General features: G+C 36.4%; 2 protein-coding genes across 3 annotated transcripts; both read right to left on the minus strand.

The window, feature by feature from the left end:
• Positions 1-6,270: 6,270 nt before the first annotated feature.
• On the minus strand, positions 6,271-13,451 carry LOC113739615 (pleiotropic drug resistance protein 1-like). Its single transcript, XM_027266884.2, has 23 exons — positions 12,851-13,451; positions 12,612-12,732; positions 12,378-12,466; positions 12,171-12,255; positions 11,908-12,067; positions 11,734-11,810; positions 11,543-11,596; positions 11,369-11,459; positions 10,984-11,285; positions 10,294-10,892; positions 10,012-10,172; positions 9,808-9,911; positions 9,561-9,717; positions 9,408-9,485; positions 9,212-9,318; positions 8,737-9,069; positions 8,322-8,612; positions 8,158-8,241; positions 7,940-8,073; positions 7,578-7,805; positions 7,312-7,483; positions 6,963-7,217; positions 6,271-6,840 (listed from the first exon to the last, which is right to left on the minus strand). Exons 1-23 carry the CDS (start codon positions 13,174-13,176, stop codon positions 6,580-6,582), a joined length of 4,269 nt encoding a protein of 1,422 aa, XP_027122685.2. The 5' UTR covers positions 13,177-13,451; the 3' UTR covers positions 6,271-6,579.
• Positions 13,452-20,185: 6,734 nt separating this feature from the next.
• LOC113740003 (uncharacterized) lies at positions 20,186-23,974 on the minus strand. 2 transcript variants are annotated; one of them, XM_072045456.1, is made up of 2 exons: positions 23,805-23,974; positions 20,186-23,470 (listed from the first exon to the last, which is right to left on the minus strand). In XM_072045456.1, the coding sequence occupies exons 1-2, from the start codon at positions 23,833-23,835 to the stop codon at positions 20,322-20,324; spliced, it is 3,180 nt and encodes a 1,059-aa protein (XP_071901557.1). In that variant the 5' UTR covers positions 23,836-23,974; the 3' UTR covers positions 20,186-20,321. The 2 variants fall into 2 exon arrangements, 1 of the variants encoding a protein (XP_071901557.1); XR_011812897.1 differs by lacking the exon at positions 20,186-23,470 and adding an exon at positions 23,522-23,654 and having other exon boundaries at positions 23,805-23,930.
• Between the last annotated feature and the right edge of the window lie 926 nt (positions 23,975-24,900).

The following is a 24,900-nucleotide window of genomic DNA, read 5'->3' on the forward strand; positions in this document are numbered from 1 at the left end:
TAAAATCACTGAAACATTCTCATCTACATGATTTGCTCATCCCCTTTTAATTTCTTCTTATTAATGCACAAGTTCTTAAAAAAATTTAGCATATTTTGATACTTGTTTGATTGTTTCAATAAAGAGATATTGATTTCCACTTCCGGAACATCTCCAAAATTTCTTTTTCTTTTTCTTTAACTTGTCGTTTTGACATCTCCAACCTATTAGGGAAAGATTGTGGGTTAGTATTAATTTTAATTGAAGAGTCCAAACTTACCACAAGAGTTGCCTTGTTTATTTTTTTTTCTTTCAACTCTTTTTCAATTTGATTTTCGCTCTTATCCTTCGAAACTATAGTTTTGGACCTTTCAATTTCCTTTCCACTTTGAAGGGTCATGGCGCTAACGTTCTTATAATTCACCTCAATCTGAGAAAGAAGTCTTCCTTTCTCTTGAGACTACAAGCGATGTATTGTATGGATCATATGACTCATCTGATTTTATATATTTCATATACTTGGCTTCGTTTTTTGTTGGAATTGCAAAGTATTAGAAACCAATATTTTTATCATATCTTCTAGAAATGGTTATGGATTAGGAGTAGCGGGTTAAGGTCTTAATAGATACTGCAATTGGAATCCTTGTTGTCTATTGGAAAAGAAATTTTGTTGCTTATTTTTCCCATAACTGAAATTTGGGTGGTCCCTCCAACCTAAATTGTATGTGTTGGAATAAGAATTATATTGTTTGCATGGTGCAGACACGTTGCTATCCATGTTCATTTGTTCAACACTATCATCCTGTAGCATTGAGCATTCATCAGTAAGATGGCTAGTATTTTTGCAAATTTCACATACTTTGACTTGTTCCCTACTGCCATCTGTCAAATCATAGATGTTAATTCAGACAATTGCACTTGAAGTATTGAAATATTCACCTCGTTCACTCGACGAGTTGGCATATCATCCCATGTGCCAAATTATTGGGAATTATCAGCCGTCTCTTCAATCAAATCCCAAGTTTATCAAGGAGTCTTGTTCACTAAGGCACCTTCACTTGTGGCATTAGTGATGCTTCTATTACTATAGAGAACTAGGGAGGGACAGCCCGCGCGACGCGCAGAAATTTGGTGGTTGTAATTCAAGATAATTAATAACTATTGTTTAATAATTTGTAGTATAAAAATTGAAGTATGATGATTTTATCATGTGATTTTAATAGAAAAAACATAAGTTACATAGTGAGTTAATAAAATAATGTGCAATGAAACATCCTTATCGTTATACTATGTAAGAATCCGTTGTGATCAAAGGTTATATTTGAATTTCAACCGCAAAGATAAAGGTAGTTTGAAAAGATAAAAATGTTTAAAGTGCAATTGAAAATTATCCAAAAGTCTCTTCTAAAACTTATTCAAGATGATAAAATATTTTAAAGTATCAATTAGACCCCTCATCTCTCGAATCTATATTTCGTGAAAGATCCCTTAAGTAATGCTTCTGATTTCTCCCTTGATTTAAGCTCAACCAGAATTATCAAGTCAAGTTTATCCATCAATCACTTTGCATCCAATCTAATCTAAAATAATTTTATTTTAGACTAACTATTTATATAATTTGATGGGCATAATACGACTTAATCACATGTTTCTTACAGAGATAATAATGCTAAAAAATAATAGATAGATAGAAATTTAAGTGATCTTTTTCAAAGTTTTGTAGAAACTATTCAGATTTAGTGTTTTTTGCTAGGAACATTTCTTTATAATCTCATAAATAAGTTCAAATCTACATAATTATTAAAGATCTGAATTGAAACTATCTTGATTATAAAAAATTGGTGCATGTAAATAATATTTTCTAAATTTGAAATCATAGAAAATGGTAACTAAAATCAGAAGAAATTCCTCATATCAATTTGAATTGCAAATTATAGGTAGAAACTGCTTAATGATATTTTTCAATGTTTACTTGTATGAGTATCCAATATAGCAACTCTACTTAATTGACTCGTTTAAACTATGGATAATAGTTGCTTTAATCAAATCAAGAAACATTATTTATCATTGTACAGCATATAATTATGACTAAATGAATTCATACAATGCAATCAAAATGGTGCATAGCTAAAGTATTTAAACTCATCAAGTTCCACTGCGAATTCTTTTAAATAGCATAAAAAATAATTTTTTTATATTTGAAACTATATAAATAGTAGAATACAAGAACGAGATCATAACAGAAAAAGCAAATAGAGTGCAAATGACATTTTAGTACTATGTAGCATGATTAATTTTCTTTTTTAGTTTCAACGAAGTACAAAATTTTAAGTTAATAAATTTTACAATCATAAAATTCTCAATTAAAATAAACACAAGGTGAATTCCAAATCATATTACATGAAAAAATAATTACTTGAACCATACTATATCCATAATATACAATGCCATAATAATTCTGTTCAACAAAAAAAAAAAATTGTCAAGCATTAAACTATTAGCAGAATCACCAGGCCTCAATTCCATTCCTTCTTACTATGCTTATTGCAACACCTATGCCCATATGCCTATTGCCTCAAACTCTCAAGTTTCAATTGTTTTCATCGATTTTTCATACCTTAGTTTCAACAATACTGATTAGCGTTTTTAAGCAATCTGAGATCTTAGAAGAAAATGTCAAGGTTGGAGCTTCTTCATGGTAATTGTCGGATCATACCCTTTTCTTTTTTCTTTTTTTTCACTTGGGAATTTGGATTCCTATCTACTTGGTAGCAACAAGATATCGGGAATTCTGAAAATTCAAACTCCTTTCTTTCGAGAGCTGTCAAAATATATCATGCTTCTACATGATTTAGTTTGAGTGATATATAGTATGTGACGGTATGTGTAGGTGGTGAATCACGACATTTGAGAAAGTCTTTTTTTTTTTTTTTGTAAAATAAAGATGCATTAAAACAAAATCAAAGTCTATAGAGTAATAGTTAAAGTAAAGTCATCCGTGTGTTGATGATACCCTTTTAAGTCTTACAAAAGTAAGGGAAGGACAAAATCAGGATAGGATTAAAAAAAGTGGAGTCTTCATTGATGCTTCTTCCCCAATTCGCTAACATGTCTGCACATTTGTTTGCTTTGCGGTAGTTATGGTAAAAACATAACTGCTAAAATGTAGTCAACAGATCCCTAGAGTCAAGAACAATAAGAGAAAGTTCATGAGAAATAAGGTTATTTGACTTAAATAAAGAGATAATATCTTGGCCGAGGAGGAGGGGATGATAAAATTGCTTTTCTAATTATTTTAGAAAGTGACAACATTATCTCAAATCAGAGACAGAATCTATAAAATCTACTAAGGAAAATAATACAATTAGTCAATTTTTGGAATTAGAAGTATCAAAAAGCAAACTATATGAAATTCTTGAATAAACCACTCATTAGAAAAAAAATTACATTCAAAGAAGACAAATTCAAAAAACTCACCTCAATTCAAAGGAAAAGCTACGCCTTCCACCAAATATTTAATAGTCATAATAAAACTAAAAAGGCGAAACCGAAAAAAGAAGAAAGGGTATCGGCTTAACATGGCGGTATAAATATGATAATGATTGTTCAAATAATAATTAAATTAATTAATTGTAATTAAAATCCAATTATGTAAACATCCTTTTAATTCCTTAAAGAATGAAAAAGGTTTTCAGGAAATTGGAAGGCTTGGATGTTAGTATAATAAATGATTAAAAGGGCTTTTATGTAATTCTATCAAAATACAAGCTTAATTCAGTTGTACTTGATACTCAACTTGGCACCAAACATTGTAACATACCAAACCTGCCTCTAACATTAAATGTTTGAAAGGTTATATAAGTAATTATAGCAAAATTAAAGTTGTAATGACTTGTACTCAATGCTTCAATTACACTTCAAACACTCTAACATTCCCAAAATAGCCCCACACTTGCGGTTGAATCTAAAAATCATTTTTGTCATAAACTCGTTCTTATATAGTATAAGCAGGCTTTCATAAAAGTATTGAATGAGCAATTGATCACTAATTTGGTGCTGCAGGCAACTGGTGCACAATTTTTTTAAATATTTTCAATGCATAGATATTCTCTGGGTTGCTGCTTAATACCATAAATTTCTTTTCACAAATTGGCAGTTCGAGATGCAGAAAATTTTTTTCTAAAATTTTTTTCCTCATATCTATCCGTGTTGTAATGCTCCCCACGAGCAAATAATATAGCCAATTTTTGACAGCTTCCTTTAATGAAAAATGGAAGGCTCGCATCTTAATCTGCTTCTCTGTAACAACAAGTGGCTTCATACTCAAACAGACAACGATGAACTTGTTAAGGTATTTGTGGGACTCTCACCTAATAAACTATGAAAATTAGGTAAGATGTAAATTAATCTTGATTTTGATTCATATGTTACATTTTTAACAAAATCAGAAAAAGTAATGACGTTACTGATTTAAATCAGGAGCAACCAACTTCGTTAAGGCCCGGTTATTATTTGTCATCATAACTTCTTCCTGCTCAGAATCACAGGAAGAATCCAATAAATTCACGACCAAATTAAACCCTAGAGATGCAGCAAATGATTGCTCTCCCTTTCATATTTTAGTTTCTTTTCGCAACCTATGTGTAGTCTTCTTAACCTCGGGATTGAAGATTAAATCACCTGTACTAGAAAAATAAGGTATAAACTAGCAAAAATATTAAAAAATAAAATAAAATAAATACGAAAAAAATTAATCAATGCCAATCCTCGACAACGACGCTAAAATTGACAGGTGTGGATCTTATGTAATAATATATTCCTGCTCACGAAAATATATAAACGAATATAATATTAAATAGAGCCATTTTCACAAGGATTAGGGAAAGAATTTATCTCATTTCAAGTAAAAAACTAATTGGGAATTTTGAGAAATTAAAATTAAAATAAATGATCAATGTAAATAAAAATAATTAAACTAAGATAAATTAAATTCAAATCAAGAATAAACAAACTCTAGATAAGGAAATAATTTCGGAAGTGGTTCATACAACTGCTTATCGATAGAATAATTATTTCAATTACTTGTTAATAAACAGGTTATAGTTGCCAAATATGCGATGACAATTAATTTTTTCTTACCTTCTCGATAGTTAAACTACACTAGTTAACTATTTTTCTAATCAAGAAACAATCCTAAACATATCCATATAATTTAATTTCTCGATTGTCTTAGAAATTAAAAAAGTCCTACTCTAATCGATAAAATCACTACTTGAATTTATTTAAATTAGATCATATATTTTCCTAACATGAAACGAATCACGTTAGGCACCATTAATTGAAAATAATTAAACAATTACAGATTTAACTTAACTGATGTTAGTTTGCTAAGTTGAATTAAATATCGAGTGCCTTAATATTCAATCAACAAAATCAACAAAACAACCATGAGAAATTAAATCAGAAAACGTACGAATACTAACAAAGATTGTGTATTGGAAGAAAACGTGGACGTATAGAAGACAAACACAAATCTGAAAATGTTGATGCTTCACTTTCATTTAACTAGACTCGTCTAAAATTTGGGGAGGTCCATTTCTTAAATTCAAACCTGTCCCTTAACTAATAGTACATTGCTTTAAGCGGTCGTAGAAATGTTAAAAACAGAATAGACACTAGAAGATGCTGCTGGTGTTTTTCTAAAATTGCCTTCTTATTCTTAGTCAAAATTTGCATGGAAATGAAACAGGAAAAGGTGGCTTGTGAAGAAAAGTTGTAGCCGATTCATGTCGTGTGACTTTTTATTTTATTTTGTCAACGCAGGAGTATCCCAACTTTGCCAGATTAATGTGGTGTGATTAGTAACAGCAAAATTGAGGTGGTGTTTTGAGATTTTTTGTGAGGACAATAATGGAACCTACAATATTGCGACCATATTTTATTTCAGCGACTCCTATTAAGTTTCCAAATGAGTCTGCTTTAGCCCGAAGACCATTCTCAGATTACGCGTCTCTAAGCACGAAAGTACAGGCAAAATATTTGCTGATCCGGGGGTTAATCTCTAAACAAGACAGATCATCATTCAATTAAAAAAAGTTTTTAATTCCTTTACGGCTTTGTTTTGTGTATGTGGGTTGCGTTTAATCAGCTGTTAACTTGTTTACTTAGCATTGAGCATTGACATAGAAAGATAAAAGAATTTTAGATTAAATATTGATTCACAGTAGATAGAAATAATAAAAGCAAGGTCTTCTGTCAGAATGATATAATTGAGATCGGGAAAAACAAAGCTTTTATGCAAAATTGCTGACTACTATTCATTATTACTTTAAACTAAGCTTGATTGTTTACAAATAAATGAATAACATATATCACACACTCTCTCTCTATATATCTATCTATATATATCCACCGAGTGGAGTGGAGTGGAGTGGAGTGGAGTGGATAATGCTTCAAAATGCCCAGCCCTTTTTACATTGAGGATTGAGCATTCAAGCAAATCTATGCACAAACATTTTTTATGCTTCCAAGTGTCTTGCTTAGGAGATGAATGATGATAAACGCAGCTTCGCTTCCGCAATGTTGTTATGACTGCGTCTTTTATCTCCTCTGGAAGTTGAAAGTTTTAATGCCGTAGGCAAATATGAAGGCAAAAACTACCGGCAATCCGACAACTACACCAGCAACAACTGGAAGAAAGTCATGTTTGAATCCAAAGTAACGTCTCAGGTAATCTTTAATTAATTCGCCGTTGTCTTCAAGACGATCAGACAGATCTCCCCATTGGGATACAAACAGGCCATACAAGGTCCAAGCCACGGGACATCCCCAGTAATACCATCTCCACCAAATAGGAATCCTCTGTTGTTTGACAAGAAATTCAGCGTTATTAAAAAGAGAGAGAGAGAGAGTAAGATTTCTTGCTTTGCTTTGCATGCGTGACTATTATGGAAAGAAATGATGATGATATTTGCACAACTTACCGGTCGGGGGATGAGGAATCCAGAAAAGAGATTCCATCCAGCATAAAAGGCAGATGCGACGACGGCAGAAATGTTGTGATTGGGAGTGACGGACACAACCATCATGCCATAGAAGGTGAAGTACAGTAATGTGAAGTACATGAGGAACAAGTACCAAAGGAATTTCGAGGCGGTCCATTCAAATCCAATCATAGCGTAGGTAATGACAGAATAAAATACAGCTTGTTTAAGGATGTATAAAATCTCAATTCCAACCTGGAGACAGCAAAACAATTTATCAGAAAAAAAAAAAAAAAGACTACGCTCGTGAAGTGCCATGCAACGTCTGATATTTAGGAAATCGGTTCACCTGTGCAAAAGCATATGGCAAGGCAGAATACATTCCAGCTGCTCTCTCTCTGTAGAATACCGTCCGTTCTATAGCCACCACAGGTTGCACTGCTGAGGAGTTTTGCACCCCCAGGAAGAGAACAGCAGCATACATTGAACCCATGGCATTGAAAAGATCTTGTGTAGTGTCCCTGCATTACAACAAGCCAATACGTTTAGTCAATGGGACTTGTGCCGAAATCATGCTTCACAGGTTGATTTTCAGTGATGCGCTTGTTAACTTACTTTCTTTTACCCAGCTTCCAGAAGATTGTCCCAAATGACAGAGCAATGAAGGAGGTGAATAAAAATCTCACGGCTGTATAAGGTGGATTGCGCCAGTATGATATGCGTTGTTTCCAGAAGCAAGCCATGCATTGCACAGGGAACGCCTGAGAGTACTTGGTAGGGAAGTAGAGGTCTTTTGTACCAGGGCGCGGGCTATCTAATTCATGAATGAGTGCTTTGTTCCTCCTGGAATTTGCAACATATACAAGTAAAGAAGTGCATACTAGATTGATGGTGTATTCTGTCATTGAATATTGGAGGCCCAAAGTAGCATCATCTGATTTAGAGGCAGAAATTGACTGTTAAATAACTAAATTGACCTGTATAAATCAGAGTTTTTATAGATCTCAGCAAAATCGACCCCCAACATAAGTTCTTGTGCTGAAGCAGTAACTTCCAACATCCAGGTTGCTGGGTTGTAACCATCTTTGATTTTGCTGACTCCATGAATTGCCTGAATTTGAAAGAAAAATGAATACATAGGGTTCTAATTTGGAAAAGAAGCTTTTCAGGCATTACATGTTAATCAGAAACTTACCTCAAAGTACTTAATTAATTCGATGGAATTGTGGCCAAGCGGCCCGACATATATTTCTTGGCCCCCTCGCTTCAGAAGGAATAACTGCAGAACCATGTCCAGTTTTAGTAGTTCTTATTAATTCGAAAACCAAAAAGTACTCAAAGTTCTGAACAGATCATTACCTCATCGAAAGCTTCAAATATGTCAATGCTTGGCTGATGAATGGTGCATACTACAGTTCTTCCAGTGTCTACAGTATTTCTCACAGTTCTCATCACAATTGCAGCAGCTCTTGCGTCAAGACCTGAAGTTGGCTCGTCCATGAATATGATTGAGGGGTTAGCCACAAGTTCAACGGCAATGGTAAGCCTCTTGCGCTGCTCAGTTGAAAGACCGTTAACCCCTGGCAGCCCCACAAGTCCATCTCTCAATGAAGTAAGTTCCACAAGTTCCATAACTTCATCAACGAACATCTGCAGGTATTAGGAACATGAATATGCACATAAGATACTTGATAAAGGAGACGCCCATTAGCAAGGCTTCATAAATTTGTCAACATTTTGATTGTTAAACAAAATCAGATTGAGGGATACAAACCATTCTGGTTTTAGCATCAACTTCTGCGGGCAGACGCAGCCAAGCTGAGTAAACTAGAGACTCATAAACAGTAACGTGAGGAGAGTGGATGTCATTCTGCTCGCAGTATCCAGATATCCGAGCAAAGGTCTCCTGATTCTTTGGGTACCCAGAGATTGTAACGTTTCCTTCAATATATCCGCCAGTTTTTCTACCAGCCAGCACATCCATCAAAGTTGTTTTACCGGCTCCACTAACACCCATTAAAGCAGTTAGAACACCAGGCCTAAACGCTCCACTAATCCCCTTGAGAAGCATGAGTTTATCTTCAACAGCACCCTGATCTTTCATTGCCTGCAGGTCATTGAAAGAATTAAGCAGGTATTTCAGAGATGGGTACTTCAATGACTAATTATTAGCAGTAGCAGTAGCTGCTTATAAATCATCAACACAGGATTCCTCTCGGAAAGTTTGAACTTGTAACTTGTCCAAGTACCTGTGGCATGTCAACTGAGTATCTTATGTCGTCAAAGGTAATTGAATGCGGTTCAAATGGAAGAATCATTCCTCTTCTCTGATTCTCATTGGACTCAGTGATGGCATCTGCCCACGTAAAAGTAAACCTTTAGAAACCACACAAGGTAGAGGCATCATTGCATCCATAGGCATCATTACATCCCTATGCAACTTACCTACGGAGCCATCTCTTTGGCCAGAATTTTCAGTGTTTTCACTTTCTTCTGGTAGAACAGCTTGAGGCTTCCCGAGTGCTGCAAAAGTTTTGTCTAATTATTAGTACCTGACCTTCAAATGATTTCAACTTACTAAACAAAAACGAGACTCACGCTGAAGATAAGTGAGAGCGAGGGTATAGAAGAAATTTAACAGGAGAATGAATCCACCACACGCTCCAAGTCCGATCCAGTACCAGTATGATTGAGGGAAGAATCCTTTCGATTTCAAGACTTGAGTTCCCAATGTTTCAGTTGTATTTGGCACAATCTATGCGAGTACAGAATATAATAAGAAGTTAGTCCAAATCCCAGATTCAGAAATTCAGGAACCATGCAATTGCTGAGCATAGTAATTTACTTGTCTCCAGTGCTTTCCCGTAAATTCGTTAACAAGAATTGCATTCTGTGCATACATCAATGGTGAGGACCAGTAACCCCACAACCACCATTTCTTCACTTGATCTGCATCATTCCATAAAATAAGAAAAACAAAAGCAAATATCAGTCACTTTTACTGATTATGAGGAGAACAGAGATTTGACTTTTGAATTCGGAGCATTACCTCTTGATAAGACAAATCCACCCAATGCAAAAAGCAGCATCAATGCAAATGTCCCAAATGTGTTAGCCACAATCATGTTCCTGGAAGCTGCCCCAATGAATCTAAACAATGCTGATGCTACCTGATTGATAGCGACCAGTATCAGGTAGTGTTTGAAAAACCTGCAGCAAACGTACCAGATATGAAAAATGTGGACCTTTATTTACTATAAAAGTTACTGAGCTAAGTTAGTTTGACAGTTTACTATAAAAGTTACTGAGCAAAGTTACTTAGGTAGTTTACCTCGCAGGGCTTGGATCAAATCCAATGACATAGTAGGTCATAACAACCCAAACAGCAACTTCAAGAAAAGTGATTGGTATCTTGAGAATCCATGTGGGCAGAGCATATGACCACGCAGGGAAAAACAGGAAGTCCCTTTGCTTGAAGAAGACCGGAAGCTTGAGAATTGTCATCGCCAGTTCGGCCATTCCATTAAACATGACCTGAACGACCACGAAAAATAGAGCACCAAGATATATTCCTCCATCAGTAACATCTCTTCTTGGCATTTTAGTCCTAAAGAACACTGTCATTCCGATTAGGCCCATGATGATTAGCTGAGAGAGTTTGAAAATGTAGATAAAGGAGTTTCTCTTTATAAGCAAGAGTTCTCTAGCGGAGTTGGCTTTAAAAATCTCTTTATTGTTAACACCATAGGTTTGGGTAGTCAAAGCGGCTGGATGACTTTTGCTCTTATCAAACGGTGTTGCAAGTTCATTTGATAGTGTCCTTCCAACATGGAATGATTGGAATGACTCGGCAAATTCAGTCGCGGCTATATATCTGTAGGGTTCGTCTCTACGTGCCCAGTACTGCCGCTGATCTTTCTTTGATGTAACCTGCACAAATATGTAATTTTATGTTATAACTGGATAAGGGGACTCAAAAATCGATGTTATTATAAATGTTTATTTTACAATAAAAGCATACTTCTTGCAAGAAGTCAGCAACTCCTTTTCTGTCCGGGCATCGGAAACCCATAGATTGAAAAAATTCAACAACATTTTCTCGGGGGCCCTGGTAAACAATCAGGCCATCGGATAAGAGGACAATATCATCGAAGAGGTCATATGTCTCAGGAGCCGGCTGCAGGAGTGAAATGAATGCAGTTCCCTTCATAATATGCACATATTGTCTGAGGGAATTCACAATCTGGAAAGTAGTGGAACTATCTAATCCAGTTGATATCTCATCCATGAATAGCGCATTTGTCGGTCCAACAAGCATTTCACCTGAAATTTTAAGTAAACCATCAGCTAAGTCTAGGGCTGTAAAGTCTAAACAGGGCTTGCTCGAAGTATGGTTCAGTTTTTACCTGTTGTCACGCGCTTCTTTTGTCCTCCAGAGATTCCTCTTAGCATTTCATCTCCTACCAGAGTGTCTGCGCAAATTTCCAGTCCCAAAATCTGCACACCAATGAAAATAAGAATACGTATTTTGCAGTTTTATGCTGTTGTAAGACTAAGAGGAATCTAACGAGATATGGTACCCGAAGAACATAATCTGTGACAACAGTTGCTTCTTGGCCTTCAGTAGCCGCAGACTGGAATAACCAAATAGAACATGTGAATCACAAAATGGACAAACTAAAATTGCTTTGCTGATTAGTTTAACTAGATTAGCATTGTAAAGAGACTGAGAATCAACAATCAACTATGACTAGAGTTATTTCTTTCAGACCTTCATGTATATATCAATATCGGGATCAGGCTTAATGTTTGCTGCTTTTTCTCTTCTTGACAACTCCGCCAACATCTCTGCAATTTTTTTTTAAGAACAATGAATATATTTAATCACCAAGCAAACATAAAAGGACATAAAAGAGCAAGAAGTAGGAGTAATCTCCTGACTAACCATAACGAGATCCAACTCCTTGGCACCTGGCAGAAAATGCTAGAGTTTCTCTCACAGTCATTTCTCCAATATGGAGATCATGTTGACTAACATATGCAGCAGTTCTTTGGGGTACAAATTCATTCATGCCGTGCCCATTGTAAGTAATCCTTCCAGAAGACTGGTGTGAAAAAAGAAAAGACCTTAGTGCTTTCAATTAAGAAACGCGATTCCTAGCTTCATATCGGACGTTAATTCCGGCAGTGTAGTTGCTGTAGATTTACCTTCAAATCGGGGTCAAGCTTTCCAGCCAAAGCCATCAAAAGTGTTGTCTTTCCAGACCCTGGAGGACCTAATAGTAATGTCAGTCTGCAAAAACAAGATAAAAGAGTTGAGACAAGAGACAACTATCTTCAAATATTGAAGTCACATACAGATATAAAACCCCTGAACTGGCCATGTTTGATTTCATTAGTAATCTGCTTTCTTACCTTGAAGGCTTGATAATTCCACTGACATCCCGAAGTATTTTAATATTCTTCTTTCTGCTTGGAAGTATGTGAAGATTGTTCAAGACCCCCTTTTGAAAAGGTAAAAGAAAAAAAGGAAGAGCGGGGAAACAGACAAGTTAGATCAAAGCATCCGTTGCATGCTTGAAGGTACAAATAATCTAAAACAATATGTTTCATATAACCGAAAAGCAGGCGATGAATAACAAGATTTACCTCTATCATATTGGTAGCGAAGTTAAGGAAGGTAGGCAGAGCACTACTTCCTACATAAGCTTCTGCGTCAACTTTTAGATGCTCAAATCTTACTTCAATTGTAGGCAAATCGATTCCAACTCTAAAGTTATACCACAGCGAAAACCAAAAAAATCCATCATTTAAAAGATCAAGTTTTTGGTTGATTTATTTGTTGAAAGATACAAAGTGAAGAGATCAATCAGCAGAAGTGGTAGTACCTATCAATTCTGTTCCTCAGTTTCATCAAGAATTTCTCATTATCCTCTTCGGCAACCTTGACGAGCCTCTCAAGGAGAGTTTTTCTTTCTTGAAATCCAAAGTTCTCTACATCCACTTCATTGACTTCACCTCGCGATCCAAAGAGCAGCCCTTTTCTGAGTCTATCAAAAGTTGGTAGCTTTTCAAGGGAAGCCCATTTCAGAGCTTCTTCATCATCTTCGTCTCGCGATGAACGTGAAAACACTTCCAAGCCTGTATTCCTCCACAAGGCTGAGCTGTTAGCTCTTAAACTACCTCTTAAACTACCGCTCGGTCCTATCTCCATTCTGATCCCAAGTGCGCACAATATGCAACACTAGCCCAGTAAAACGTCTTCAAAAACAGCTCGAGAATCCTCGAAATTTGGCACGCTTGAATCAAAATCTTAGCAATTCGGCCGCCTTGATCAAAAGGGATGACTCCTCAGTTCCTAGTCTCTTTCTTTCTTTCTTTTTTTTTTTTTTTTTTTTTGCAACTGGTCCTTCAAAGGACGCCCCTAGCTGCAGAAGGCGTGCAATTACAGTTTGAGAAAGAGTTGGAAGACGGAGAAAAGAACGTAATATTTTGAAGGGGGATTGAGTTGGGGAGTATTTATAGAGTAGTTAACTTGTGAGGATGTTAAATTTTTAAGTTGAACGAAGACCGGCGGCTCGTAGTTCTTCCTTCGCATGTACCCATTTCTTTTCTTTTCTTTTCTTTTTTTTTTTTGCCAGGCGGACGTGAATTTGGCGGGGGGAATTTGGATCAAATTTTTTTCTCCTGTGTACGTGGAAAATGGGAACGTCATTGTTGACCGGTGACCAAGGCTCTCCTTCCTTTGCCCATCAAAGCCTATTCCTTTCGGATAATTTAACGGTCCAGATAATTAACCCACAGGTCTTAAATTGGTCATAGCGGCGGTCAAAAGCAGAAAAAAAAAAAAAAAAGATAGTCAAAATGTCCAGCTTGAGTTCATAATACTAACTACCATAATACGTATATATTTTTTTCTCCCCGAAGGGAAATAATGAAACAAAATTCTCTTCTTTTTTTTTTTTCTTCCCTTTGTGACAAGATAAAATTTAGATATCATTAGAGGATTTATATTCTGTAGCTGTTTTTTGTTGAATGTGATTACAAGTAATTTTGCATTGTGTATGGATGACAACTTAAAAATATTAGAACTGATAACTTGTAAAAATACTCAGATAAATAATAATAATATTAGCTTATGATTTTTGAGACCTCAATCTTAGTTAAAAATGATGATTAGGAAAATAGCATAAAGTTGTACCATATTTAATGTGAGGATATTTTAGAAAATTTAGAATTTAAATTTACTTTTCTAACAAAGTTAATTATATTTTTTTAAACTGTATAAAAAAAAATAGGATTATCAAAGTGAAAGTTTTGGTTACAATAAATTCAAAGGGTAAATTAAATTGGGGCGCCGCATTTTACCACATGCGCTCCCATAACGTTTTGGTCAACTCTTCATGTTTAATTATTTTTTCAATTCTTTTCCTCCTTCTTTATAGTTTTAGATGCGGGTATCAGCACTCCATGTTTGAAATCACGGGTTGCAACATGAAACTCTTTCCCAAAGAATGTCAAAAAAAGAAAAAAAAAAAAACTCTTTTCCCAAAGTCCTTATTTGCAATATTCCAGCCAGCATACAATAATGTACCAGAGGGCGGCAGAAGGAGCGCTCGGCAATCATCTCTGGTAAGCAGTCACATTTTCCCCCCTAGTGGTGCTAACTGACGATTAAACAAACATATTCTAATATGATTCTCTATCTACTAACCACCGATATAGGTTTAATCATACTTTGCCCCCCTCAACTAGGGGTAATCCCACTTTGTCCCTTCAACAAAAAGAATACGTACATACTTTGCCCTCCATCAAGAGCAATCAACCTCAAGTTTGTGAAGTTTTAAAAAAGCGATGATTGGATTAAAAATACCCTTTGGTTGCCAAAAGACACAAACATATAGCAATAAAATGCAGCTTTATCGACAATACAAAGAAACTCTTATACTCATAAATTACTTAATTTTGGACCTAAAATCATAAGATATTATCGATCGAAAAAAACAAAGAATTAGTAGTTGCGAGTAGAGTAGTTGACGAATTTTCGTGGAAGAAAAAGATTTGCAATGGTTTACAATTGATCATTTGATGATTTAGGAGTCCCTTTTACTTTTGGCACAAAATTCGGAGAAGAAATTACACGTGCTTTTTAGGAGGCGTATTTATTTTAAGTGGAGATTTAGTGCTACTTTGCGAGGCTAAAGTGCATATAGTCTCTTGATTGAGGGCGACAAACTGAACCTCCCCTAGTCCCTAGTCTAGGCCAGGGAGGCAAAGTATATATGATTAGCCCAGAAACCGACATAGTTTAGTTTAAAATATGTCAAACCTAATAATTCTGCATTGCTTTCGCATCAAACGTAATAAATACTATACTGTTTAATTTAAAATATATCAACAGGTAGTAATCTGACTCTGGCGCATATGATTCGATCACACGTTTTGAGGACGAAATCTAACCAATAGCCTGCATTGCCCTCGTCAAGTGCAGGAAAAAAAAAAGGAAGACCGAAGACTTTTCAAAATCAACTTGATGAATTGAGCTGGCAGTTGGCGCGAACCACTCACTTTTAATAAATTCCAAAACCCGTAAAATTCACACATCCACACGTTAGTATTCTGGAAGCTCTGACGGGCACTGCGACTTGGATTTTTTTTTTTCTCTTTTTTTTTTTTGAATTTTTATGCAGGCAGCCTTCTTCAAATTTTTTCACAAATTTTTATTCTCAGAATTTTTCATTCTGACAAGATTATAAATTGCTCTAAATTCCTGTGCTTGTAAGGGTGGGAGGATATAAATAATTAAAAGCACAGCACGCCTACATCTGTTGGGCAAAAAAAAAAATATATATATATATATATATATTCATGACCTATCTTAAGGTAGTAGTACTAATACTATCCTAAATTTTATTAGGAGTATTATTTTTTTTAAAAATTTTTATTTTCAAGCAAAATATATTGGGCTTCAAGTTCCTGATATTTAGGAAATGATGATGTCAAACGATTAAAGATTGTAAGCAGGAATACGCTCTACTATCTTTTCTGCCCCTGAAAAGTCAGGATGCATGCCAAACTTTTTTGTGGGATTTCTTTTTCCAAACGTTTGGATTCAAGTAACAGGACGTAGACAGTTTCTCTCGGTCGTGCACGCGGACTTTACTTGCGCATTTTGGTGGAAAAGAAAAAATGAAGAAATATCATCATCGTCACGTTAGTAAGTAGTAATTTGATGAGGTTTCTGGACCATTGGCTCTGTGCTAAGGGGGAGTGAGGAGCGGGCATGATGGGTGGATGGATGGATAGGCTGCACTTGCCTCGCAAATTCCTCCTCTTTTGGACTCAAGACTTTCTCTTCAAGACGGAGGACTTGGCCAGTCATCCACCACCCAAGTGCTCGCGAAAGTCAACAGTCTCTTGGGCACTCGGTACCACCAAGGTGTAGGTGCGAGAGATCAAAAGTTTAATTCTTATTTTTAACCTTATCACTTTAATTGTATCTGTCACTTAATTATAATTTTTTTTGACGGAATTTTATTGATTTTTTTTAAAATTAAATTAAAATAAATTATATAAATATTAGATATCAAAAATATTTTAAATAATATTTCGCTTGCATCACAAACACATTTTTTAACCTATCTTCCTTTTTATCTCACATACATCATATCATAAAAAGTATTATAATAATTATTTCAAATAATACACTGTCCAAGCAAAAAAATTGAGCAAACTTCAAAATAATTAATATTTAGCTGGGAGCTCTCTCAAGCAGTCGATTGAGCAAACTTCAAAATATCTCTCCCTCTTGTCACGTCATTCCAAAACGGTCCTAATAATGATGAACAGTTCAGCAGCCAAGAACACCTGTCCTGTAGCGGCTGGCCACGAATTACCCAACTTCCAAATATCATCCATCTCCGGTCTTATCCAAACGGATTTAACAGTTCTTTAAATCATGAAGAAACCATACAAAGGATCTTATATCACAACGGGTCACATACGCGTTCTTTTGTCCTGGCGATCGTATGGTTTACCCCATCCCGACTCGTGAGGTTTTTTTTTTAAAAATTTTGTGCTGTCGTATTTAATGGAGTGCACCGAGTACGTACCTTATCAGAAGACGTTACTGATTTGACACCATATCAATAGCCCCATTCGATAGGATATGAATATGACTAGAATTAATATGAATATGAATATGAGTAGGATATGAACATGGCTAGAATTAATTGTTAATAATTTATCCAGGGTTCCACAGCCTATGAAGGGTTTTTTCTTGCCAGCGGTGGTGCTTAGAGTGCCCTTATCAGCACGCCTAATTTTTGCCCATGTGAATAAAGCGTCGCAATTGTTGTATATTTTTCATATTTAATCGCAAAAAAAAAAAGAAGTGAAGTGTCACTTGATTAGCTTCGCTAGTATAGTGTTCCGAGTCTTCCCAACCTGAACTTGTGGAAGCAGAAAATTGGCAGCCGTTGATCAAAGTTTCTGCAATTCTTTAGTTGTTGTTGCATCCCCCTTTCCAAGTTTCAACACAAATGCTTGGTGCTGAAATCCGTCCGGAAGGGAAATGCCAAACATTTAGACCTCGTCGTGGTCCGCAATAGCCACACCCAGTCCACCTGCCTGCCTTGTGCAGGTTCATAAAAAAAAAAAAAATTGCACCGCCGAAATTTTTATATATTCAACTCATCTCGTCCACTTTTGGAGGATTCCTTCCAGCTAGTTATATAAACAAAAATCTACGCTCCCACCGTTTCTCACGCCCTCCCAACTATTAAATCTTGAATCTAATAACAACGAAAAAAGATTCCTTCCCTTGATCACCCCGCCAACCCCACAGTTCGCCGGTCACATTTAGCAATAGACAAAACATCGGAGTACTTGACAAAGTCAAGTGCATCACAAACCTCCAAACTGTCTCAAAAGATTTTTTTTTTATTATTTGGACTGGAAAACAATTTTAAACAAATATTTAGCATCTACTGCTACTTTTTCTACAGTTTGGAGGAGGTTTGAATTTTCACGACATTCCAGCTCTGCGTTGAGTATTCGGAAAAAAATGATGCATGCGCTCAAACCAGGCCTTATTTGATTCAGTCTTTTATTTAGACCCGACCCTGGAGATGTCGTGGGTCCTCCGCTCTTCACTGCCGCCCATCCTCCTCTTGAGTCTTGGCTTCCCGTCCCGTCGTCGCAGGACAAATTTCAGAATCCAATCCAACTACCCTCTATCTCATCTTTTAGACTTTATTATTATTAAACAATTTACTATCCAAAAAAAAAAAAATTGATGAAACTATGAACTTGGCAAAATTAATTAATAAAAAAAAAATTTACATTTTGTCGTGAACAAATTCAGGCAGCGTTCGTTGTATACTGGAATTGACTTAGCTGCTAGCATTAGACCGACCGACGTTGTTTTTCAAGTGCTACAATAATAATACAATACGTAAACGTTCAAAGTAAACAGACGGATAAGCTAATGCAGCAACTTTCTTCTCGTTTTCCTTTTATTTATTTATTTATTTATTATTTGTATGTATATCATTCGGCTAATAAGTAATAATAATAATATCGTTCACATGGTGTCAGATCAGAGCATAAAGGGCCACGCTTATAATAATGAGAAACTTTCAGGGGCCGGCGTTGACGGATGAGTTTCTGCGGAGCTTCTTCCATGATCGTGCATCAGAATTTACATTTTTTCAAACTTTTTTTTGTTTCTTCTTCTTTCTGTTTCCTTCCGTTGGGTGAATGCTTGACTTGCTCTGCCTTTCCTTCCCGTCGACGCAAACAAAAGTGATTAGCAAGCAGGCTGCAAAAATTCAAAATAGCCGTTGCTTCCCTTCCTTTCCTTTCCTGAACACTTTACAAAAGCATCCCTCTTCAATTTGACTAAGGCCATGCTTGGATTGCTTGTTTTCGTCGAAAAATATTGAGTGTGTTTGGACAGCCAATTATTTGGCCAAATATATTTGCTGACATCACCATTACAATTTCCAATACACCTTTTTATCTTCCCAATTACCTTTTTATCTCACATACATCACATCACAAAAAGTGCTATAGTAAAAATATTTCAAATAACTTACAATCCAAACACACTCATTATCGTTTTCCGTGATCACATTTCTCTATCACCCTTTTTTCTCACATATATCAAATCGCTACAGTAATTTTTTCACAAAAAATGACGGAAAATGCAACCCAAACACAACCTAAATTTTTGAGATGTCACAAGTTTCATCTTCATTTTTCCCCTTAAATATCTTAATGAAAACTCATCATCATCGTGCGGGTTGATAAACAGGTCAGAAATCCAACCTTCTAGTAGCCCAAGACGTCAATGGTCGGGCATCGTTGATAAAAAGTACCATCTTGTTTGATTTTTGGATTGGATTGTTTTTCTCCGATTTTTTTTTTTTTTTTTTTTAATGTATGCAAAGAAAGAAATAAATGATCAGTCTAATAAGTAGCTGAAGGAAACTTTCGCAAGTAACAAATTAATTTCAATGTTCAAACTTCCAACCACTACCTTCATATTGCAGTAAACAACTAAAAATTCCACCAAGATAATAATTCATGTTAAAGAATACCCTCCTATAAGATAGTACAATTATTGGCATCTCCTCCGATCCAAAACGTAGAAGTCGAAGTCAATTCCCACCGCTTACGGGAGTCGCTACTGGCAAACAAAAAGCCTGGCATCATGGACAGTCCGTTTCAAACACGGGGAACAGGAGAATCCTCCCAAGATTCGCTTAATCTAGACTTCTACGCTCCAGACAGAATTACTGAAGTCAAGAGTGGAGGGAGGGGAACGGAGCCGGGGGGATGAAGACAAGTCAACAGGGCACGTAGGAGAGAATTCATCTAGACATGCTTAACTCGACCCCGTTAATCCAATCAAGGATTATAAAATGCAACAATTACGCGCTACTAATTTCATCAAATGGCCCTTTTTTTTTTTATAAGGGGGGAGGTATTTCCCCTCGTCACACTCTTCTACCAAATTTTGTGTGTTCAAGGGCACAAGGGATGCCACAAGTCACGAAGCTGGAGCAAAGCGCTGCTTCACCAGCCAAAAGGTACGGAGAACAGAGTGATTAAAAGTCAGTATTTGCGATAACCATGCATGCAATTGAGACCATTAGCGAGCAATCCTAATGGTGAAGGAAGACGAGGTCAAAAGATGAAAGTGTTGTACATCTCAAGAATGAGCTAATGGTCTCCCTAATGCATTTTCATTAGATTGAAAACTGATGAGTTTACAAGAAGACTGACAAGCACAACACCTCAAGTCCCATTAAGCACCATTCTGGTAACTTAGCTCTGTTATGAAACCAATCCCAGTCAATTTGCATCATCATCATCTTTCTCATTTCCAGCAGTTGCATTGACACCAGAAGTCAGCTCGGCTTCAACTGACATGGAAGGCAACCTCTCATATACTTTAGAACCAAATGGAAGAAGCTTAGACTGCCTTGTAAGAGTTTGACTTATCTTCTCATAGTTCCACCTTTGCTGAACGTAGACCATAACTGCTAGAACAGCGGCCGTGACTGGTATTGCAATGTCCCCGAACTTGGAGAAGAAATCAAATCGGGGGTTGACAAACTCGTATTCCTCGGAGAAATAGGGGTTTGGAATGGGAGACCTCACAAAATCGTATGCATGGGGAAGCAGTCTTACTGCTGTTATCCCAATGTAGTAAAACTTTCTCAGTGGTTTACAACGTAACTGCCAAATATAGTTGCCAATTACTTGGGGGAGGAGGAAAAAGTCTTGAATAAGACCCATATACTCCTGCAGTTCAGTTTCCCATTCACGTAGTGTTTGGGATTTGCCAGATGAATCTATAAACTTCTCAGTCTGAAGAGGTCTGTGGCTTGTAGTGAGAGAATGGACAACCAGAACAAGGGCATAACCGATGACATGCATGGTCAAGGTGGTTAGCAATACCCTCTTGTCATTTGGTACGCGATGTGGTTCAAGAGGAGCCCTTGTCAACAATCTGATTCTCGATCTCCACACTTTTTGACAGAGCCTCAGAATAAATGAAAAGGCTACAAGCACAAGAAGCTTCACCGTGTAATCAATTACACGTATTGCCTGGCTCTTCTCAAGGTCATAACCTGGGTTCTCATAAGATTCTGAAGCCATCTTTTCAAATATGGCCTCTGCACCCGTTATTAGTGGAAGGCTGTAACCAACAGCTTGGACGCCTAGCATGACAAGAGAGATGTAAGGAACAGATTCCACATTGTCCCTGATGTAGAATATCTGGCTTACTATGCAAGCGATTGCAAAGGAAAGTGTTAGGATGCGAAGGCTCCCTTCAACACCTCTACGAGAAAGGATATCTTCCCTCTGCCCCCGATACACAACAGGAAAAGTTTGGAGCTTGATTGGTCTAAAATAGAGGGGATCATCATCATTCCTTTTGCTAGATATGGAAATCCTAGCAGTTGGATTAACTAACCAACGGGCGGTAGTTGGTGGATATGATACCATAACTTCAATTAGACAATCCGATCCAGCTTCAAGATCCATGCTTTCATACAGAATGTTCCATGAAGCTCGAACATCTCTGCATCCAATTAAATACATCTTTCCAGCATGTTGATTGTACAGCCCCTCCACAGAAAGTACTGAGAAATTGTCAAAAGATTTTCCACTTAGAGCAATTTCAGCAGAAACATTTAGGAGGAGCTGCTTTTCTGTGTATTCAGCTTTATCCTGATAGGGATTCTCCTGTTCAGTGTTTGAAACATTTGGTGACCAGTTACGCCCCAACAAAGGACCAAGAGAAACAATTTCCATTTGGAAATCTGTCCTTGTGAGAAAGGAGCTGGAATATGAATCTGGAACTGCAGGTATATGAAGAGTGAGGTCTTCAGAAAGAAGAGAGAGACTGACAAGGAATGATTCTGTGGCTTCTAACTTGGGATACTCCAGTAAAGATTTCTTAACTATATTACCAAAGTTGAAGGGTTCACTTTTCTCTAAGACTGCACCAGCTGCATTAATTTTTGTGTATTTATAGTATGGACGAGCAGCTGTGAACTGATCCCACAACTCTGCAGGGCGCACCAGCTTCTCAAATGATAGAGGAAAGTAAGATCCAGCTCCTCCATCAACACTAGAGAAAGTGCCCACTATGATGCTCCTTTGTTTTATGGAAAATGAGATAGGAATATATAAGCATACTCGAGAACGACAGGCAGTGCGTTCACTATCAAGCAATCCAAGGCAGCCAACCATGCAAAGTTGTCCGCTGGAAGATTTCCAAATTCCCTCAGCAGATAGTGTCATATTGTTAAGACCAGTTCTTTCTGCTGCAATGAACTTCTTATCAAATGGTGGAACTGCTCTGAACACTGAAGATATCCTTCTGAAGCCAGGATTGTCAGCCACTTCCGGACATCGGAAATCCTGAATGACAAGCTTAACGTCTTTGAAGCTCCCATCTGTCTCCTTTATCCGCTTATCTGATTTGAAGGGTCCCAACTTGCTGCAAAACTCATCCGTTCCGTTGCATCTCCAGTTCGGCACAATAGTTAAAGCTTCTTGTTTGGTATACTTCTCAAGAATGTTACAAAAATCAAGTCCTCTATACACATCAAAATCACCATTCACCAGAGTATCTTTATATGGGTATGGATCACATGCCCTTGACACGATCTTTTCAGAACCAAACTCGTAGTTTGCAGAAGCAGCCAACCAAGAAGACATGCTAATTTCATTAAAAAATTTTGGATTTGATTTCAAATTTAAGCTCTTCATGCTTCCCCTTATTCTTCTGTTTACCAAAGTGAATGTCCTCGGATAACGAAGCACAAGCAGAATTTGATCATCTTGCACGAGTGGGGGCTGATTAGCATAACCAGATTCCTCAACCCATGGCCATGGCTCAGCAGATTCAGGCTGACGAGATGGTAACACTGTATGCCCCAACAAACACATAACTCTTTCGGCCCCATTCTTCTCTGATTCAGTATAAACTCCTTGGAATGAAATAGAGAGCTGAGAATGACCAGGCCACATATCAAAATGATGACTTCCCTCATAGGGCGGTTCCATAAATAATCCATCCGATGTTATCCCCATTAGCAATGCACCGCTGACACCAATCCATTTCTTAGATCGACGAACTTTATTAACATCAGTAACCCAAAAAGAAACCAACTTTGAGGGAGATCCAAGACTCAGTGAGCCATTTATTGCAAGATCTCTATCATCAAATGGCATAATGGGAGCACCATTTGACTCCTGCCACCAATCTCCATTCACAAAGGAGAGCTCTTCTCTTAAACTAAAAACCATATCATCAGCAGGTCTTAAATTAGAAGCAGAAGATAAAACCAAGGAGCATTCTTTCTTCACCTCATCCATCCTATCATATCTGTAAGTCATTGAATTTCCACTCCTGCTCCTACCACCAAACTCTCCATCAACAAGGTATGCTTTTGCAAAACCAAAGCACAACAAAACTAGCAACCCTGTTAAAATCCAACCATCAACTCCAAAACACTTCATCTTTACGCTAAAATTACGATACCCCTCAAAGCACTCCTTTACAACTTCTAATCTGAAAGAATCCCGCTAACCAAATATTAATTTTCTACACCACAACAAATACCTCCTTTCGATTTCCCATACGAATAAAATATAAGTCTGCAGTTACTGATGCAAATGCAAAGGGAAGTACATGATAGTACCAGAAATGATCAAGAAAAGCAAAAACAAAATTATGAGCACGAGAAGGACATTATCAGAGGACTAGTGTCTGAATGCTGAATGATCTTTGCATTTGCAACTAATTGATGCAGTTACCTGTGAAGTGGGTTGTCCTTTGATTCTTCATCTACGGACTTCTTTGAGGTGAATCCTTGGATCTTTGGATTGAAGAAGAGTGGACTTGAGAAATAGGGAAGCGATTTGGTGATGGAAAGTGTGAACTTGAAGCCAAGAAGAGGAGTGATTGTGACACTGAGAAGTCAACCTATTTCTCTACGCAGTTTTAGTAAAATCACAGTAGTAGTATCGATAAATGCAATATGAATTTGTATAATCTCCGTATCATTGAATATTTTACATACCTCAAGAAACAAAACACATTTGACTTTTAGGAGTGCTTGTATTTAATGTTTTGCTCATAAAAATTTGGGTTAATTACATTTACCTCCCCTGAGGTTTGACCATATTACCAATCAATCCCTATAATTTGTCCAAATAACGGTCTCACCCTTTGAATGATCAAACATTTAACAAAAACCCCCCTTAATACCGAAAATGCCCTTATTGAGACCATGTTGCATTAAAAAAAGAACATATTTTTATTTTATTAACCCTGAAGCAATCCAAAAAAATAGAAAAAAGTTTTTCCTTATTATTTTATAAAAACCATATCTTTGCTTCCATAAATAGTTTTGAATCAATAATTATTTTAAATCTTAAAAATGAATATTAAAAATTAGATAAATTGAAAGAAAAATAAAAAAGAAGCAATTATTTTAAATTCTCAAGTATGGTTCGAATTTGTGGTTCAAGGCATGTTGCGGAGAGCACAGGGCATGTTTTCCTCAATTTGAACCATACTTCAGGAATTAAAATAATTTCTTCTTTTTTTATTTTTCTTTCAATTTATCTAATTCTTAATATTCATTTTTAAGATTTAAAATAATTATTGATTCAAAACTATTTATGGAAGCAAATATATGATTTTTATAAAATAATAAGGAAAAATTTTTTCTATTTTTTTGGATTGCTTCAGGGTTAATAAAATAAAAATATGTTCTTTTTTTAATGCAACATGACCTCAATAAGGGTATTTTCGGCATTAAAGGGGTTTTTGTTAAATGTTTGATCATTCAAAGGGTGTGACCGTTATTTGGACAAATTACAGGGATTGATTGGTAATATGGTCAAA

This window comes from Coffea arabica, chromosome 4c (genome assembly GCF_036785885.1).
Source record: "Coffea arabica cultivar ET-39 chromosome 4c, Coffea Arabica ET-39 HiFi, whole genome shotgun sequence".
Taxonomy (NCBI): domain Eukaryota; kingdom Viridiplantae; phylum Streptophyta; class Magnoliopsida; order Gentianales; family Rubiaceae; genus Coffea; species Coffea arabica.